At 51.4% G+C, this 20,728-nt stretch overlaps 1 protein-coding gene across 1 annotated transcript; it reads right to left on the reverse strand.

Annotated features, from left to right (window-relative positions):
- Nucleotides 1-257: 257 nt before the first annotated feature.
- On the reverse strand, nt 258-12,715 carry THEG (theg spermatid protein). Its single transcript, XM_036034464.1, is given in 10 exon segments — nt 258-394; nt 429-575; nt 4,209-4,368; nt 5,267-5,384; nt 8,026-8,095; nt 10,362-10,423; nt 10,821-10,892; nt 11,138-11,315; nt 11,599-11,708; nt 12,408-12,715. Coding segments are annotated over 10 exon segments (1,362 nt in total).
- Between the last annotated feature and the right edge of the window lie 8,013 nt (nt 12,716-20,728).

Here is a 20,728-nt window from a genome sequence, read left to right on the forward strand (position 1 = left end):
CACTGAGTCTGCGGTCTTTGTGGGCACCCAGCATATAGTTAGATAAACAAGTCTGGACCTAAGACATTCTGGGGGGAAATTGTGAGGTTGTGGGAGGCTGAAGTGTGACATCAGAGAAACTCAAGACAGTGGAGGAAAGTGATTTGGGAAATAAAGGGCTGTACAAATCACAGGTGGATATGAACATAAATATTATTATTTTCTTCCTATAATCCTTTGGCCTTCCAGCTTGCCCTCCCTCCTACAGGCCAAAATTCTTAGAGCCAGCCACACACAAGGTTAGATGCACTTGGGTGTTTACTGGGAACGGGGCCTTGGAGGCCAGGCCTGGGTCACTCAAACTTTCTTGGTGATGCTTTTGGGGGTGGCAAGCTCATACAAGCGAGGGGATGCCCGAGCAGCCAGGGAAGCCGGGGAAATGTAATAGGGGTCGTAGCCCTCGTTGAGGTCCTTGCGCACTTTGGGCTTGGCCAGGGAGATGATCCGGGGACTGGCCACCGCCTTCTTGGTGACTTCCAGCACCTCCCAGCGTGGATTTCGGTCAGGAATACACTTCTCTGACTGGACCTTGGGCACTAGAGAGAGCAGGAGAGAGTGACAGCATAAGGCACCAGAGCCTTAGACATGCAGCCACTCCCCTTACAGAGATCAACCTGCTAGGTCAAAGTTCCCAAGTTCAGTGGCCTCTCTGTTAACAAAGGAATAAAAAAAAACATGTCCCATCCACACACTGGAATATTACTGAGCTATAAAAAGGAGTGAAGCAATGACAAAGGTCACGATATAGATGAACCTTGAACACATGAAGCTCAATGAGAGGAGCCAGACACAAAAGGCCACAGTGTGTGATTCCATTCATGTGAAACACCCAGAACAGGCAAATCCATAAAGGCAGGAAGTGGGTTAGTGGGTGCCAGGGACTGGTAGCAAGATGGCTGGTAGCAAGATGACCACTGCCAGTGGTCGTTAGGTTTCTCTTTGTGGTGACGAAAGTGTTCTAAAATCCATTGTGATGATGGGTACACAACTCTGTGAGTATACTAAAAAGCAATGAATGTACACTTTATTTTTTAGGGGAGTATAATGAATTGTACATTTCTCTTAAAGGGTGAATTGTAAAAAAATAAAAAAACAAAAAAAAAGTAAGATAGTGAATTGTAAAGAAAAAAAGTACTTCAAATGCCCACATCCCAGACAGGGAGACTCAGAGGGCTGGCCAAAGTGTCCTTGTGGCTAGGGTTAGGTGGGGGTTCAGCAGGCCCTTTCACACTCTCCTCCCTGCTCTGATGTCATGATGGCGAGAAGGGGTGAGCAATGGCTGTGGGAAGCATCTCCCCTTGGCGGGCCCTGCAGGCCTGCTGAGTGGACCCAAGGGCAGCTCCCTGGATGTACAGGCACTTGCAGGACTCAGCCTTCCACTGAGTTCTTCTGGGCTCCTGCCCTCACTGTCCAACACGACTGTAGCCTCAGCCAGGCCCTCTCAGAAGTGCTGGAGATGGGGCTCCTACCAGCCGCATGTGAGAGCACCTGATATGGGCTGGAGTTCTCTTCTACTTAATTTTAATGAAATCAATTTATTTAGATCAACTGATTGATTGGTTCTAATTTCACTGAAGCAGCCATACATGGCCTGTGGCTGCTGTCAGGGACAGACAGACCTTAGGAGCAGAGACCCGTGGCTCAGCCAGGCTCCCTCCTTGCCACCACTCTGCCACCCCTTCCTTTACAGCGAGCTGCAGTGCGTGGCTTAGGGACTGGAAGGGAGGGGGGATCACCTCTGATCACTGCCTTAGGCTTCGTTGTCTGGGAGCCTCAGGATCCTCAGCTTTGAGGGGTGCTGCAGCCTCCTTTCTAAACCCCTTTGTTTAGAGCCTCTGTGCAAATGGAAAAGGCCACCCCAGCCCTCTTCTCAGGAGACAGGCCGTGGCTCAGGGGAGAGGCCCTTGATGACAGAGACTGTGGTCCCTTCCTCCAGGCGGGCACAAGCCCACACAGGCCCACTGCTGGACAAGGCCATAGAGCCTATTCCAGAGATTTGCCAGGCAGATGGCCATTCCTTCCAAAAGGGAAGAGGGCCTCAGTGGTCCCCTGGGGGGCTGGGAAGACCCTGCCCAGAACTCAGCCTTCTCTGAACTCTTCTGTGAGAATTCTGGAACATTTCCACCATTGTAATAAGTCTGGGCTTTTAAACTCTGTTGACTGAGTCCACAGCAACACAGCACACATGTGGACACGCAGAGAAACATGGACTCACACCCTCCTACACAGTTCATGCTCTTCATGTGTCATCATTTCATTTTTTAAAATGATGGTCACACCCATTAGCAGGTAGGAGTTTGCTGTTTGAAAAGCACACCCTGACACCATTCTTATAAACACACGAACGTGTATTTATAGGTACATCTGAGACATGGACGCACATATACACAAGTGTGTCTGCACAAATGTGTGTATGTTTACGTCCCAGGTACGTGTGAGAGAGAAACAGAATGGTCTAATGCAGCAGTGCATATGTGCGCATATGTTTTCATTCATTTAACCAATCATCTAATAAGTATTAAGGAAATGGATACGTGAATAAATTAAACAAACAAAAGATCCTGTAAACACAGTTAAAAGAAAAGAGATGGACTGCGGAGAAGTTATTTTGCAATGTTCTCAACAAAGGATTAGTGATCATCTTATATATATAAAAAAAATTGCTCCAGCCCGGGACTGAGCACCAGCCTGCGAACCAAAGGGTCACCGGTTCAGTTCCCGTTGGGGGCCCATGCCTAGGTTGTGGGCCAGGTCCTCAATGGGGGACGCTCAAGAGGCAACCACACACTGATATTTCTCTTTCTCCCTCCCTTCCCCTCTCTAAAAAAATAAGTAAAATCTTTTTTTTAGTGCTCCAAATAAATAACCAAAAACACAGAAAGTAGGAAACTGGGAAAATGATAGAGCAGAGTAAACCAGAACGGCCAGTTACGCTCTCTGGTGGCTATGGTTACTCTCTCCAGCAGCTGTGTGCCAGGAGCGGGGACACACAGGATCTCCAAAGCCTCCGACATCACAGGCCTCGCATATAACAGACCACGAAGGATAAATAGACACATAAACATATGGTAAGCACATATGTTCGAACTCGACAGGCGCTACAGACAAAGAGCACAGAGAGCAACCCAGGTACACACGGGTGTCCAGAGGCGGGCACAGCTCGTGGGTTAAGTGGGAAACTCAGGCCCTGCCAAGAGGACAGATTGGAGCACCACCATACAGGAGGCAGAGGAGTGAGCCTGCAGGTGTCTGTGGTCAGGGTTCCAGGAAGCAGGAGTGGACCCAGGTCAGGGAGGCAAAGGGGCAGAGGGGTGCAGATCCCAAGGGCCCATGAGCCTCACAGAGTGAGATGGGGGCCCTGGGAGAGTCATGAGCAGGGAAGGGTGGCACCCAACTTAAATTCAGCAAGACCTCTGTGGCTGTCACATGGGAAATGGACAAGGGTGGCACCAGGGACAAGGGTGGAGGCAACTGCTCTGGCCCAGGAGCAGATGAGCTTGGATGAGCACGAGTTCCTGATATGCTCAGAAGGCCAAGCCCACAGGAGTTCTCAGGGCACTGGACGTGGGGCGTGACGGGAGGGGGCTAGCAGGGAGAGCACTTGGAAGGTGCACACTCACAGGCATATGCGGCTGCATGCATTCATGGCTCTACATGTAACCCTGTGTTACACCCAGAATGCAACACGCCGAACTGCGTTATCTTTGGGTGGGATCCTTTGCTCTTTTAGGCTCTCCCGCATTTTCCCAGTTCCCCACAGTTAGTGCATCACTGTTGTCATGAGGGGACCAGGAATTTCATTTGTTTTAAAGGACAGAGAAGAATCAGGCCAATGCCAGTTCCAAGCTGCCCTTCACCTCAGCTTGGCTCCCTTGTCCCTGGCCCTGTCCCACAACTATCTCTTCTGCACCCACTTGTCCTTCTGGTAGACCCACTCCAACAGTACTCAGCTGCATGGCCACAGTCCCCTCTAACTTCTGCCTCTTTTCCCCCAGGAACCTGCACAGTAGGACTTGTCCACAGTAATCTGACAGCTGGTCTGCAGCTAAGGGAGGAGATGAAGGAAGAGGGAAGCATATATCTGGCAGAAGTGAGCCTAAAGTCCATGTCTTCTGACTGCTCCCCTCCCTGCCTCTGTCCAGTGGGGACAAACATGAGGACCTACTTACTGGCCAAGTAAAGGAGCCGGTTATAGTCTGACACACGCGGCTTGGGCTTTGGCACAGGGTCCCATTCGTCCAGCAGGGTGGCTGGAGCCCTGGGCTTTGCCAACTGGAGGATCCTCGAACTGGGGGTGGCAACCTGGGCTGCCCTGGACACTTGGGACACCTGGAAACAGAATGAGCGGGGAAAGAGTAAAACAGCCCATGATTCCTCAGAGTCCCTGGATCAAAGAGACCTCATAAGCATCACCAACAGACAGATGAGTGAATGGAAAGAAGTTAGTTTGCAATGTGTTCAGCAAAAGGCTTGGTAGCTATCACATGTAAAGAGCACCTCTAAATCAATGACCCAAAAATCTATAGGGGGCTAGGCTAATCATACAGGACAGTAAACCTAAATGGTCAACAATCCTCTCTGTTGACCAGGGAGACATAAATTAAAACAACAAAATATCACTGCAGGCAAACGAATGTGGCAAAAATTAAAGAGTCTGACAGTGTCAAGCCCTGGGGGTGGGGGTAGAGACATCCTCATGCATGGCTGATGGTAGAGTAAATGAGTACAAGCACTTTGGAGAGCAGTTTGTCCATCTCAGGTGAGGCTGAGCACATGCACACGTGATGACCGCCATACAGAGAAATGCTAGGGGAGGGGCATGGGGGTTTGATCGTACTCGTGCGCACTGCAGCTGGAGACAACCTAGTGTCCCTCAGGAGGGACTGGGAAAGCTAACTGCGGTGTATTCATGGGACAGAATGAGACCCCGCAGTTAAAGTGTTGCTTCTATATAAATCAGCATGAAATGCTCTAGAAAACAAATATTGAGAGGGAAAACAAGAATTAAGATGCCACATATATATGTTAAAAATACGAAGGCTGTGGTTTATGGGTCCATGTACATGATAAAGTATAAAATGAAACTAACACAGCTGGTCAAAGTCACACACCTATTGCTCTGGAGTCTGTTCCTGCTTGTCCGTCCAAGGCCCCTGATCCCAGCCCACTGACTGGGGTCAGTGCCCTGACCGTTGAGGCAAGGGTCTCAGGAGTGTGAAGCACCTACCTCCGACATGTTTATGCTCCAAATGTTATTCCGGATCCTCGGGGTGGCCAGTTCTATCAGGCGACTAGATGATCGGTAGTCCAAGGTAGACCGAGGAATGGGATGCATGGGGGTAATCCTAGGGGACATCCACATTTGAGACACTAGTTCAGCCAAAGGGGGACATGTCTGCACATTTCTGGGTATGTCATCTCTTTCTCAGCTCCTCTCTGATTCTTGGGAGAAGGGAGAACCTGGGAAAGTGGAGGGTTTGGAAGACACCTCCAAGAAGGGATTCATAAAAGAATCCCTAACAGGAGTCCCTGTGTGTTCTCAAAACCAGGCAACACTGTCCCGAGGTCATCCATCCCCTCAGGGCTTTCTCCCCACACCCTGTCACCAGGGCATGGGTTCAGATGTGAACATGAGGGATAATAGTTTGTGTCTAGCAGCTGTCACAGAAAGCTGGGACAGTGGACTTCCTCTGGGTTTGCTGAGCCCACGCCTCCTAAAATCAGGTCTCAGCTAGGCCTCTGCTCCAGAAATAAAGCTGTGTCTCCTAGATCTAAGGCAAACTTCTCATATTATCACATCTCCAAGGTCGGGATGCAGCTTAGACTTGCTGCCCGCTGGACATCAGAAGATCCGCAGTCTCCTGGTCTGTGTGTGGATGTAGCTGTTCTCACCGAAGTAACCTCGGTCAAGCTACGTGCGTTCTTGGCTTTAGAGATGTTAGGTCTAATTGCAGTGTAAATTGCCTTCAGATTACACTATGATTCAGCATTAAAGCGAAAAGTTATTTTCACAAAACAGGCTAAAAAACAGTGTGTGGAACATGCCAGCATCTCTGAATCAAAAAATGATTCAGACATCCGGTCAAGGTGATGGCATCAGTAAAAGTGGGACTCGCCTCCTCCCACAGCATCATTAAAATTACAACTAAATGACAGAAACACCATCATTCAGAACCACCTGAAATCTGCTGAATGGAAGTCCTACAACGAGGGAATTAAAGGAGCCAAACTGAGATTGGTAGGAGGGGCAGAGACGAGGAACAGGCTGGCCCCACACCCACTTGTGGCAGATAAAAATTGGGAAGGATATCTTGGCTGCAGAGGTCCCTCCTGAGTAGTAAAAGGTCCCAGCTCCACCCCAAGTCCCCCAGCCATGGGTTCCAATGCCAGGAAGAGAAATTCCCATAACTTCTGGCTGCAGAAACCAGCAGGGATTGAGATTGAGAGAGATGGAGGGCTTCCAGAGTCTCGGGAATTCCTCTTAAAGGGCCCATGCACGGACTTACTGAGACTCACTCCCTTCTGAGCTCCTGCTCTGGGGCAGCAGCTTGAAGGACACCAGAGACATACGGGGAGGACCTGAATTGTCTGGCATCAGGATGAGAACAAAGAGAAGGGCAGCTTTCTCCCAGACAGAGGTGCTGGCAGAGGTCATTGTTCCTTTCATGAGCCCTCTTCGCACAGAACCAGCAGGTGGCACCTTATCTGAGATTCTACCAACCTGGCTCACACTATTTGCCCCATGCTGGTGATTCCTTGAGACCCCACCCAACCCAACTTGTGGGCCCACCCAAGCTGTTTCCAGTGGACTTTTCATGCAAATGACCTATCTTGGTTCCTGCTTCAGATTTTCCTAAAATCTCTCAAACAACCAGCATCTGGCTTCAGCGAGCCCCATACCTCACCCTAAGCATCCCCAGGCCTGACACTAGCAGCAGCCAGCCTTGGTTCACAGCTTGGCCTCACCTAGGCACCTTCAAGCCCAGCACAAGCAGCAGCCATCTGCAAAACACAGATGGTGACTGACTTGGCCCAGAGCACCCAGTGGGTAGTGTCAGACCACACTGAAGGACCACTGCCCAACATTGTTCACAAGTGGGCCCCTGCACAGTAAGTCCTCGTGGTGGCCAGAAACTGACAGGCCGGGGGATGAATTCCTCCCATAGATGTGCCAACAGCAATCAAGGCACCATGACAAGAGGAGGGAGACACAGCCCATATGGGGCAGAGGGCGCACCTCCAGGGCCCAGTTTAGTAACCAGAGAGGCTGTGCCGCTGGCCCCTACAGGACACCTATGACATTAGGCCATGCATCAAGATAAGTAATTAAAAGTTATGTCCAAATAATGCTAAAGATCACTTTTCCTTTTTATTGAATTTATTGGGATAACACTGGTTAACAAAATTCTACAGGTTTCAGGTGCACAATTCTATAACACATCATCTGTACTGTATGGTGTGTTCACACCCCAAGCCTTTGTCCATCACCATTTATCCCCCCACTTATCCCCCACTCCTCCTGGCAATCACCACACTGTTGTCCGTGTCCATGAGTTTTCTCTCTATTTTTTCTTTTTTGTTCAGGCCCTCCACACTCCAACCAACCCCTTTCACCATGTGACAAGCATGAAAGTTCTAATTAATAACAAAGAATTAATTCATTAGTTGTACATAAACTAACAATCTCTTACAATTACTAGCTTTCAGAGTCAACAAAACCCACGAAGGTGATAAGTGACGTTACTCAGCACTTTCTCCAGCAGGCACTGTGCTAAGTATCTTTTGTGTGTTCTCCACGGCCATCTGTTCTGCAGGTGGAGAACAAAGACCCGAGGGTCAAGGGCCTGTCTGCAGGCATCCAGCATGGACTTGGGTTATCTAGTCCCAGGAGCTGAACACTCCCCTTGCTGTACCCTTTCAATTAAAGGGAAAGGTTTTCTGCCAAACTCTGTCCTCAGCGTGCTCACCCAACCCTCCCCTCCTCACCTTTCGTTGCTGTAATAATCCAAGCAGAACCTTCTAGGTTGAGCCAGCTCCTCCAATCGGCGGGACACTGCTACACAAATGGGAAACAGCCCCAACTTGAAACACATCCACCCCTGTTGGGAACCATGCTGCCTGGTTTCAGAAGCTGTAATCCCCCCATGGCTAAGGCTGAGTGACAGACCTTGGGACCCTAAGCCACTGAGGAGATGAAGCTTATGTCCCTGGCAGGAGCACCACCTCTTCCCACTTTACTCCACCCTGCCTGGTCCCCAGTGCATGATCAGTTAGCCATTGATGGGTAAGATTTCTCAAGGGAGGGACAACCTAAGACAGACATGGCCACGAGGGGTCCCTCACAGAAGGACTTGGAGGGCTATAGAAAAAGGGGGTGATGGGCCCTTGCCCCTCGGCTTTGACATAGCCTGAGTCCTCTTTCTGTCTGCAAGAAGTCTCCTAATCACTTGGCTGCCTTACTTCCCCTGCCTGACTTAAGCCTGAAACAATGTCGAAGGTGAGTGCAGCCCTGTGCTGGAAAGAGCAGGTTCCCTGGGGTGATCAGGCCTAAGAAAGTAATACATAAAATCCCATGAAACCTGCTTTGCTAATACCCTCAGTTTAAATGATAAGGGTCCAAGCCTGAAATGAGTTTGTTTCCCCAAAATTTTATGGCCCTTTAGCTATCTGACCCTGACTCTAAATAAGCCCTCATAGTTCTTTGAATGTTATATATTATTTGATCATTACTGCCTGACAATGATTGATGGGCTTAATCTGAGAATGTGGGTCTTTAGAGCCACTGGTTGCTTACTGATTACAATAATGCTCTGTGTACTTTGATGCATTTGCAAATTATTTTCCCAGGGTCATGTGAGAGACCAGCAAGTAGCAAGCTTTGTGGGATCTATAGCAGTCCTAACTAAAAACAAGGGGGGAAATATAGGAGACCCTACTGCATGGCGTGGGCCCAGCTCCCACTCAGAAAGGTCAGTGGAAAGCGAGGTCCAGCACACAGGCGTCACATCCATGGATAGGTTCTCCCATGAGGAATCAGGCCTGCATTGTACCTAGACTGCTATGAGATTTGTTTTTGCTAAAACTCCCTCACCCTGAATTGAGGCAGCAAACATTTACCGCATATCTTTAAAGTAACTTCCTAAAAACTATGCTACACCTCCCAAGGATGAGTATAACCAGTTCAACCACTTTTCCCTTTGTATTTGCAAATATCCTGCTTCTGTGATGTAATTAGCAACATCCTCTGCTTTGTTTTCTGTAAAAGGTAACCACCTAAAGCGAACCTGTGCATAGTAAATGAGGACCATCTTCAATGTAATGTGCCCAGAAAAGCAATAAAAGCTTGTCAAGGCAAGGGTCAGCTCACTCTCCTCTTGAGAGAGTGGCTGTGCCGTCCCTTTTCCTCCACGGGACTCGGTAGTCCGTGTGAATTTGTCTCATCTCAGCCACAATGTTGCAATGTCCGAATCACACCCCCAGGAGTTTTCTTCCTACTGAATTCAGCTTTCCCTGGGCTAGAGCAACAGGCATGATGTGAGGAACTATGGGCCCAGACAGCTCAGCACCAGACACTTTGCACAGGAGTGACCTTTGCTGTCCCTGCTCTGGAAACAACAGCCCCAGAGGCCTGAAGTCCCTTACTCAAGCTCATAGGATGGGAGCGACGGGGCTGGAACAGGAGCTCAGGCCCATCGGTTCCTGGACAGGCTCCCATAACCCCCCAGGTTGGGAAAGTGGATTTCGGTCTGAGGTTTGTTCAGGCCTAGGGTTTCCAGGGCCTTAGTGTTCACTGCATCCTTTACTTCTCCACAGTAATAATGTTTCTTGAAGTGTTTTATTTGAAGGAGTCCAGTACTCTCAAAAAGGGTAGAAACCATTGTGAGAGTGAAGAAAGAAGACTTTGTAGAGTTAATACTAACCCCCTTTTGACTGTGGTGCAAACTGGGATTTCCCCTGGAGGATTTGCCCCATGCCCCTCACCCCTAGGACCAGCTGCCAGCTGGCTCTGGCTCTTCCAGGGGTACAGTCCAGAGATGAGCCCCCTGAACATGGTGAGGGACAGACACTCCTGGGAGACAGAAAAAGGGGAGGAGCCACAAGGACTCTCAGGGGCGTTAGGGCCAGGGGAGTCCCTGAGGTCTCCCCATTCGGAGCAGGGCACTGGTTGGGTGAGGTGGGGATAACCCGGCACCAGGAGGCCAGGAGCAGCATATCAGACAGACTGGCCAGGTGCCATGGCTGGGACAAGGGCCACCTCTGGCCAACCCCTGAGCCAAGCAGCCACTAACACAGAGTGGAGGTGGAGGATGGGCTCAACCTACCAGGCATCGTGACAGTGAGAGTAGTGTCTTCCAGAAACTTCTCTGTCCAGTACACGGATGGCCTGGAAGGCACCCAGGCGTGGCTCAGGGTGAGGGAAGCCTGGGCAGAGGCTTCCTGCGCCCCTCTCTGAAACAGAACTCAGGGCACCCCATAAACACAGACACATGCGCAAACAGAAAGACAGTGAAGCAGAGGCAGGGCAGCAGGAGGAAGACGGGGTAGAGTGGCCAGCGGGAAGGAAGCAGAGAACGAGGAGGCTCAAGAGAGGAGCAGGTCGGAGAGGGGCACGGGGAGACAATTGGAGAGTCGTGGGGAAATGCAGATTATTTTGAGTGAGGCTGATGTGCAGAGAAGTGGGAAGCTGGGAAAGAAGGCGTAACTAAGGAAAGGGTCCTGGGGCCTGGATGTTCCCCCCAACATGGGCAGGAGACAGTGAGAGGAGACGCCCTGGGACTTACCAGTAGACACAGAACTGCAAGGTCCTCATGCATGGGGAGATCCAGGCATAGCCCTTACAGCAGCACCCCATCCTGCGGTGAGACAGCCCAGCCCCTGCCTTGCTCTGCAGCTCCCATGTGCTCAAATGCCTCTCTCTCCTGGGCCAGCACCCAGAGGCCACCACCGGCCACTGCATCCCCCCCAAGTCCCCACTGTTGGCACCCTGGCTTTTCACCCCAAGTTTACTATGCACATAAATAGATGGGACCCCCAGGGGCTGCTCTCCTCTTTGCGGACCCCCATCCCTGCCTCCAGCAAGACTGCCCAAACCCCTCACCTGTCTTTCAGAACTTGCCAGTTGGTCTTGGGTTTTGCCAATTCAAAAAGTCTCCTCCTCTTCTTCCTCCTTCTTACCATAGAGGTGCCAGGGAACCTCTGGGTGATGGATAGCCGGCTTTGGGAAGAGTTGAGTGGTAAGGCTGGATTTGCTGGTTTTTCTGCACCCCCTGAATCTCCTCACCCTACAAAGTGGCCTCTCTGGGGCCGAATTCTGGCTTCAAAAGGTGTGGACTGCAATCTTCACTCCATCAGCAGCCAGATGTGTGACTCTGGCCGGGTGGCCCTGCCCCCTCCTCTGCGAGAGGGAATAGAGACCTGCCCCCACCTCACAGGATGGTCGCAGTAATTACACAAGAGGTTTTCTCATCTCATGTGTATCCAGGCCCGCAAGCAGGACTGAACTACAGAGAGGCCCCAGGCAGCCGTCAGACTACGGGAGGGACAGGGCCTTCTCCTCACTCCCTGCAGCCATGAACTCACACGTCCTCCCTGGGCCCCTGTCCCCGCCCTGCACCATTTCCTCCACAACACCGCCCGACATGTCACAGGCCATGCCAGCAGATGTCCACCTGCAGCGTGGGAGACGCCGCTCACAAAGGGGGCTGCTGAAGGAGGGGGGCAGCGGCCAGCTCCTGCTGACCCACTGGGCCCCTTCCTGCCTGGACAGTCACGGCCCAGAAGAGCCAGGAACGTGGCCCAGGGGAGGAGGGAGGGAGGGACGCACACGCTGAATCTGCCAGGGGATACCTGGCTGTTTCCAGGGTGCCACTCATTTCCAAAAATCACTCCCACAAAGGCTCAATTCACCAACTTTCAGTCCACCCGGAGCATGCTCTCCCAGCCAGCTTAAACATTTCTGCAATTTGAGGTAGTTGGAATACTTGCAGCTTCTGAGCTGGTGATTTTCCCCATTTCTCTTTCTCTCTAAGTGAGGACCACCCTTCCTGACCTCTCGACTCTGGCATCTGAACTTTTTCCCACTCCAAAATTCTCGCTTTTATAGGGTTTTCCACTATAATCCACTTGCAACCTGGACATGTTTGAAGACTTGGCCTCAGAGGCCAGTGAGGCGCCACCTGACCCATCTGACACCCTCACCCTAGAATGACTACCTGGACCCCGGGGAGACCCGTGCCAGCAGCAACAACACCAAGGCTACAGGAGCATGGGGTGGGCATGGGGATACTACTCTCTCCCCAGTGTGTGGGCCCCACCCCAGCCTGTGTGGGCCCCACCCCAGCCTGTGTAAGCCCCACCCCCATGCCTACCTCATCTCAGGTACATCATCCTCCTCGACTTCCTTCAGAATAGTCTTCAATTCTGGAGGGGCCTCTCCTGGGTCCTGGGCATCCAGGAATTCTTCCTCGGACACCTCCTCAGGGGGAATTTCCTCTTCTTGGTCTTCAGACCCCAGCTCCCCATTATTTAAGTCCTGGTCTATGGGATCCTTGGACCCTAGGGTCTCATATCCCACACTCTGGAGGTTCAGGGCGTCGTCATATCCCTCCCCTTCTGACTTGCCCTCAGTCTCCGAGGTACGGCGTCTGTCCACCAAACTTTGCCGATGGTCCCCCATGAATGAGGCCCTTCCCCAGCCTCTCAGCCTTGCTCCCAACACACCCAGTGAGTCTGTGGTCACCGAGCAACAGGAGAATGGCCCACCCACATTCTCAGCATCCACATTCCACTCTACAGGTGCCCATCACCTGGATACAGTGGAAGCTCCGCTCTCGGCCCCTCCACGAGGTCCTGTGGGGCCGGTTCGCTCCTGCAGCCCCTCATTTGTCCTCTCCTGTCACTCTGCCCTCCCGGTCCATGAACATGCCAGGTGTGTTCCCCTCTGCAGGGCCTTTGAACTTGCTGGTCCTTCCGCCTGAACCCTTTGCCCACACACATCCCAGGCCAGCTCCTGCTCAGGAAGGCAGCTGAGATCCTGGGTCTCTCTGCACCCCAACATCTTGTTTGACTCCTCTGTGGCATTCAGTAGCAGCTAAAATGACGTTGTTGACTTACCTGTTTTCTACTCTGCTTTGTAGAAAGTCACCTCTCCAGACCAGGGCCTGAGACCGTCCCACTCTGCATGTCCTGGCACCCAGAACGGCAGCCACCCACAGAAGGCTCCCAGGAAGAACTGTTGAATGAACCGTCAAGTTAGGAGCAGCGCTCAGAGCTAGAGCAGACCCGACTTCCTCCTTCATTGCATCTTAGTAAGAGGCCCCTTCTGTGCTCAGATCAATGAGGCAATGCTGGTTGGTGGTCCTAGGTCACCAGGGTTTCTGTCACTTTCTCAGGACTGACTGATGTAGGGAGACCTGAGGGGGAAACCACAAGGACACAAAAGGAAGAAGCCTGTCTCTTCTTGTTTTGTTTTGAGACTGTCTGTAATGTCTGGAGCTCAGGCAACTATATCATGACCATGATACCTGCTAGTCTGAGGATGACAAGCTGAAGATGGGTCTTTGGTGGCATTGCCAAACTTGTGAACTTGGCAACCCTGGAGATTTCTCTGGGGGGGGGGGGGGCTTCCCAGACAATGAGGGAAGAGGCCACTCCAGTGTTCCAGCCTCAGCAGATACCACATTCAGCGAGAGCTAGCTTGCTGAGCCCAGCCCAGGATGCAGGATCAGGGGGAGTAATGCATCTTCATGATTTTAAGCCACTAATTAGGGGCTGTCTGTTATACAACAATCCTGCCCTGTGTGTTTGTCAAAGCGTCCCGGCCATCCCGCAGGGTCCTCCGAGGGAGAACGCCTCACGTCCACTCCACTGGCCTCCTGCTGGCCTCTTCAGACCCCGCGTCTCCACCAGGCTCATCTCTCGTCACTTTGCAGTGAGTCCACCTCTCGATTTTCTTGTGGCTGAGTCCTCCAAGATTCACCTTAATCATCACCTCCTCCAAAAAACCCTCCCCTGTCTAGGGTATGCGTTTTCCTACCTGAATCTATGGGGACTTTCTGGTGGTGCTTCACAGCTATCTTACTCTATTTTGCATTTGTAACTGTCTTTTTACCGCATTAGAGTATGGGCTTTAGTTGGGCGGGAACCGTGCTTGTCTTGCTTCTGCCTGGGATCCCTGCATCCAGAACAGGTCCGCCCCTCGCAGTTTCAATAAACGCCTCCAATGATTTTTTCTTTGGCTGGCTCCAGGGAGGAACAGCAGTACTGCCGCGCGGCCGAAAGAGGTCGCCCCTCTCAAGGGCATGTAGGCGCCTTTGCTGATGCTTTGCCAGGTCGACTTGAAGCCTCCCAAAAGGCCGTCCTTTGAGATGGATTTCGGTATTGCCATCCCTATGGCGCCCAGAGAGGCCAAGTCACTGCCCAAGATTGCACAGCATGGAGCGTCTGGCTGCCTCTGGCGAGGCCCCCAGCATTTGCAAATTTCAACATTTGCAAAATTCGGTAATGATGGGAAAGGCCCTTGATCAGAGGGCATTTTTGTGTGTGTGGCAAAAGCTGAGCGATCCATTGCCCTCCCTACCTCCGGGAAAAAGATGTTTCAGTGGAGGCAGAAACAAGGACTCAGTACCAGACCCTCCAGGGCTGAATTCCAAGCTCAGTCCTGTTCATATGGAAATACAAAGAGTGAAAACCACGCATAAAGCTTCCCTGCCCTGATCTCTGCCTGAGACCAAAGTAGTTCTCCCAAAATGCAAGAGGTGCCCTGGCCAGTGTGGCTCAGTTGGTTGAAGCCTCATCTCATAGCCCAAAGGCTGAGGTTTGATCCTTGGTCAGGGCACATACCCAGGTTGCAGGTTCGATCCCCAGTCCCCTGGTCTGGGCACATGCCACCCCAGTCCTGGTGAGTGCAATCCCCGGTTTGGGTGCCTACAGGAGGCAACCAACAGATGGTTCTCTCTTGCATCATACTTCTCTCTCTCCCTCTACAAGCAATGAGAAAAATGTCCTCAGGTGGGGAAAAAACAGTGCAAGGGGTGAGGGAGCTGAGAGTGAGTGCACATGGGGGTCCTGGGAAAGGGGCCTGGGGACCCATCACCTACCCCCCACGCAGGTGGTAGAGACACAGAGGGGCCCAGCAAGGCCTGTGGGGTCTGAGAAGGGGGTGGATGGCGTCTTGCTTCTCAGAAGAGCCCTGGAGGTGGCGTGGGGCCTCTCCATCTGCTGCGTGTTCTTTGATGTATAGCAGGGTTTCTTTCTCCATGTAGGCACTGTGGGCAGCTGGATGGTTCTCTGTGGAGGGCCATACTGGGCACTGGGGAGAGCCCAGCAACATCCCTGACCCCACCCACTTGGTCCCAGGAGCATCCCCAGGGGTGACAACCACAGATGCCCTGGACATTGCCCAGTGTCTCTGAGTGAGAACGACTTACAGAGGTAAGGCCCAGCGTGGTACGTCCAATTAGTAACAGTGGGATGAGATGCACACCATCTGCTCTTGTCTAAAATAGCACATCCCTCTCACTCATTTTTAAGAAACTTCAGCTCTGAAAAGGGCACTATGCTCATGATTGATTTCTCAGGCCCTGATGAGGAAACTGTTTTTCTCCCACAAAGGCAAGTGGTTTCATGGCTGCAGTGAAGACCCAGGAGAATTTCGTCCTCACAGAAGTCTGGGTACCTGCAGCCCACCCCTGGCCAGTGCGAGACAGAAGGGAGGAGAGGCTGCTCCCCGTCCTCTTAGGAGGTTTTTCCTTTTTGGCGTGGACCCCAAGGACCCCAAGTGCAGGACTTTCCACAATAGACCACAGCCACGTGACAGCCCCAAAGCCCCCAGCCCCTCTGCCACCCCTCCCCACTCCCCACGGGGGTGACCACTGTCCTGAACTCGCAGAGCATTGTTTACTTTGAGTGACTTTGACTTTATATAAATAGAATCTTTTGGTATCGACATTTGTTCTGTGTGGTTTCTTTAGTTCAAAACTATGTGAGCTTCCTCCATGCTCATTGTCACCATTGGGCAGCATTCCGCTGAGAGCATACACCACGATTGTTTTAGCCATTCCACTGTCCATTGAATGTGGGTAGTTTCCAGGTTTTGTGCACTTCTCACTTTTGAAGGCACAGCCACTCTTGCCCACATCCCACTGGCTGGAACAGGGTTATGGGGCCATGCTTGGTTGCAAGGCAGCTGGGAAATGTAGTCTACACACACACACACACACACACACACACAGAGTGAGAGATAAAGATTGTCATTCTACCTCCAGGGCATCTGAGAGGCAGCTGGCATTCTGCTCTGTAGGTGCCTTTGCAGCAGGCAACTGAAAATCCTGCCTGTAACGGGCTTAAGCAGAGAGGCAATATGTTATGACCTCCAAAAAGAGGCTCCTGGGCTCCATTCTGCTGCTCTGTGATTATTTTGGCTCTGCCTACTTTTGCACTGTTCATCCTCAGATGGGTACCAATATGGCTGCCACTGCTCCAGACATCTCATCAAGAAGCTGCAATGGCCACGGGCAGAAAGGGACCATTTTCCCAGGCCTCCCTTTTAGGAATAAAGGAAACTTCTGTGGTCAGCAGAATAACAACGCCCAAAGATGTCCACATCCAAATCCCCTGGACCTATGAATATGTTCTGTTGTGTACCAAGAGGGAACCAAAGTTCCAGATGAAATTAAGGTTGCTGATCGGCTGACTTTGAGATGGGACATAAGCCTGGATTATCTAAATGGTCTCAATATAGCATGAGGGCCTTTATAAGTGGGAGCAGGAGGCAGAAGAGAGAGAACAAGGGATGACAACATGAGGAATGAGTCCACGTTGTGGAAAGGATCATGAGCCACCGAATGCAGAGGTCTCTAGAAGCTGCCTCCACGACTCTCCCTCACATCTCATTGGCCAGGAGGGAGTCACATGTCCACGCATAAACCAATCTCCTGCAAAGGGGTGGGATACCAATAAGGATTTTCAGCACTCAGGTGGGATAGACTTCCCAAAAGGCACACACTGTGGGGAGTAGATGCCCAAACAGTAGCCAGGCTTAGTCCTTAAGCAAAGAGGAGGCTGGTGGGCAGGCAATGACCCTGGAAGCATGAGGGATGGAGCAAAAGGAGGTGTCATCATGTGCATGGAGCAGTCATGGAGGGCCTGCAGGACAAGGGGCAGCTTGGAGATGGCTGACACAGACTTACTGTAACTGCAGATCAGATGCCCACTGCCTTGCCCAGTGCTGATGCGGCTACTATCCAAACCCTATAGCCCCAGGAATTTAGACGCTGCTGGGACTGGGTTAAATTGCATCTCCTCAAAAAGACATATTTTAAGTCCTAATCCTCCCCCCACCTCACCGTTGATCTAAGAGGAGCAGAAGGAACTTCACTCTCTGTGGTTCCCAAAGTGCTCTTAACCCTGACCTCCCCCAAGCTTGGTTGGGGTGGCCTCCCCCTCCCCACTGGGCCCCCTTCTCTGAGCAGTTGCCTGCTGATCTGGCTGCCTGCATCTGTTGTCATGGCAACCTGCTGGGGTACCAAGGTCCCCCTAGTCACTGGGTCAGATATGAGTATTGTTTCAATGCGAAATTTCCCGACCTTGATAACTGTACCAGCTTATTGAAGAAAATCTTTTTTTTTTTCAGAAAATATGTGATTCTGTGTTTGTGGATGAAGAGGCATTGAACCTCCAGTGTCATCCTTTATGGCTGACATGGAGGGAAATGCATATCAGTATACGTAGTGCACGCAGCTAACCGGCGGAGGGAGGTCCAGGCACAGGCAGATGTAGACGCAGAATATGACAAAGCAAATGAAGCAAAATGAATGCAGCCAACTGGGGAACCCGGGCAGGGGTGACAGGAGTTTCTGGTACTTATCTTGAAATTTTCTGTGAGTTTGAAATTATATCAAAAGTTAAAGTTGAGAAGACAACATCCAAGACCCCCAAAGACTTGACTCTGCCGGTCTAAATATGTCTAGGACCCGACTCAACCAGAGGCTGAGGATAAGGAGGGTGTTGTGGGTTGAATCGTCCCCCAGACAGATACGTTCAAGTCCCAATTCTTGGCACCTGTGACTGTGACCTTATTTGAAAACAGGGAGCTTGCAAATGTAATTAAATCAAGATGAGGTCATACTGGAATAGGGTGGCCCCTAAATCCAATAACTAGTGTCCTTATAAGAAGAGGGAACTATGGCCCTGGCTGGTGTGGCTCAGCGGATTGAGTGCTGGCCCGAAAACCAGAAAGGTCACTGATTTGATTCCCAGTCAGGGCACATGCCTGGGCGGTGGGCCTGGTACCAGCGGGGGGTGCGCGAGAAGCAGCCGATTGATGTATCTCTCACACATTGATATGTCTCACCCTCTCTTTCTCCCTCCCTTTCCCTCTCTCTGAAAATAAATAAATAAAATATTTTTAAGAGTAAAAAAATAGAAGAGGGAAATATGGACACAGACACGTGGAAGAGAAGGCCGTGGAAGACAGAGGTGGCGATTGGATACGAGGGACACCAGAAGCCAGGAAAGGGGCCTGGAACGAATTGCCCCCAAGATAGCCCAGAAGGAACAGCCCTATGGACACCTTGATCTTGAACTTCTGGCCTCCAGAGCTGTGAGAAAGTCAGTTGCTGTTGGTGAAGCCACCCAGTGCACCGTCATTCAATACAGCCACCCAGGAGCTGAGTGCAGTGGTCATCTCCGGCAGGGGGAGGCAGTGGTGGGGCCCCCTTATCCCCTTGGGTCCCACTCAGCCCACTGCTGGCCAGGAAGAGCTCACCGTAAACCTGGACAGACATTCATTCACATATACTTCAAGCATATGTTTTGTATCTGCTCTGTGCTCACTGGCAGAGGGTAAACCCAGAAGTGAACAAAACCAATAAAAAATCTCTGCGCTAGAGCTGGTTTCTTAGCAGGGAGATGACCACACACATGAGGGAAGTGTGTCAGGAGGGGAGAAAGCCAGCAGGGATGCAAGGTGTCATGGGTGCTGCTTGAGTAAGGCAGCCATGGGGGCCCTATCATGAAAGGGACTTTGCACAAAGATGGGAGGGAGGAAGTCTTGGGGCCTGGGGGACAACACTGGCAGGGGGCACAGACGGAGTAAAGGCCCTGAGGTGAGGGCTGTTGGAGCCCGGAGGGACCCCATGAAAACACTGAGGTCAGAGAAGAGTGAGGGGGTGGGGAGGAGGACACAGGAGACCCCATTACGTCGGTGCTGTGACTTCAGGACCTGCCTGCCACCCTGTGTGTCATCTACCAGGCTACACCTGCACGGGAAGGCTTCTCCAGCCTGCAGAGAGGGGGTGTGAGTGTTATGAAATTTAGGGGATTTGTCGCTTAGGGTGCTCCATTCAAGAATGAAACATGGGCCTTGGCTGGGTGACTTGGTTGGAGCATCATTCCATGGACCAAAGGATTGCAGGTTCGATTCCCAGTCAGGAACGTGCCTAGATTGCAGGTTTGACCCACAGTCAGGGTGTGTACTGAAGGCAACTGATTGATGTTTCTCTGTCACATCAATGTCTTCCTCCTCTCCCCACCCCCCGCCTTTCTCTCTCTCTAAACTCAATAAAACATATGCTCAAGTGAAGATTAAAAGAAAAAGAAAAAAGAATGAGCCGTGGTTATTGTAAAGTAGTTTAATTTACTTCCAGCAAGTAAAAGACACGGGTACATATTCAAAGCTATGTCCTAAAAGGGAAGCTTAGCAAATTTCTTAAATACACTATTTGGTCAATTACACGTTGATTTCTTTTTGTGGTTGTGTGTGACTTTCATCCCAGTGAGTTCTGTCAGCTCTCTCTGTTTACAGCTCTCTCTGGTCTGCAAAATACTGTGCTCCACTTTAACATTTAGCAAGAATAACATTTAGTAATAACAGTTAGAACTGTCCTGACCCTGAGGACCCTTGTCCTACCTAACAGGAGGGCAGACATGTGAAGGACCATCAGGGCTGAGCAGGCACCCACAGATCTGTTGCTTGTGCCAGTATAATTTTATGTTGGCTCACCCATCAGCTCACCCTTATTATTATTGTGTAGTTAAAACACTCAGGTGGAGGATCAGGCAGTAAAAATGAGCCCCTCCCAACCAGCCAGAGAGAGAGCCTGGGAGTGAGAGTTCAGGGTCTGCAACTGCCTCTGGAGGTGGAAGGAGGCCGGCCTTGGCCCCTCTCCCCACCCCTTGCCCACTTCTCAGGAAGATGCGGGACCTTAGCTTCTTGATCGTCGTTCACTGGGTCGTCCTTTCAGCAGATATTTGTCAAGCACCTATCATGTGCCAAGCACTGTTCTAGAGCTGGAAAGACAAGGGCGGAGGTGGCCCTCCGAGAGTGCTAGAAAGAAAATAAAGAAGGCTAGGAAGAAAGGGCGTGGGATGGGCATTTTGGATGGATGCCTGGGGAAGGCCGTTCTGTGGTGAGGGTGCTGTGGAAATGTGGGGAAAGGGAACACCAGGAGGAGAACACAGCCAGTGGGAAGGCCGTGAGGCTGGATGGGGCTGGCATGTTGGGGGAACAGCAGGGAGGTCCGTGTGGCTAGAGCGGGACGAGTGAGGAGGAGAGAGGGAGGAGGTGAGGGCAAGGAGGTGACAGGGTAGGTCGTGCAAGGCCCTGTGGGCTCGGGAAGACTTGTGCTTTTACACCAAGGGACATGGGAGCCAGGGAGAACGGTGGGCAGAGCAGGACTGTGCCCTCTCA

The sequence above is a fragment of the Phyllostomus discolor genome, chromosome 8 (genome assembly GCF_004126475.2).
Source record: "Phyllostomus discolor isolate MPI-MPIP mPhyDis1 chromosome 8, mPhyDis1.pri.v3, whole genome shotgun sequence".
Classification (NCBI taxonomy): domain Eukaryota; kingdom Metazoa; phylum Chordata; class Mammalia; order Chiroptera; family Phyllostomidae; genus Phyllostomus; species Phyllostomus discolor.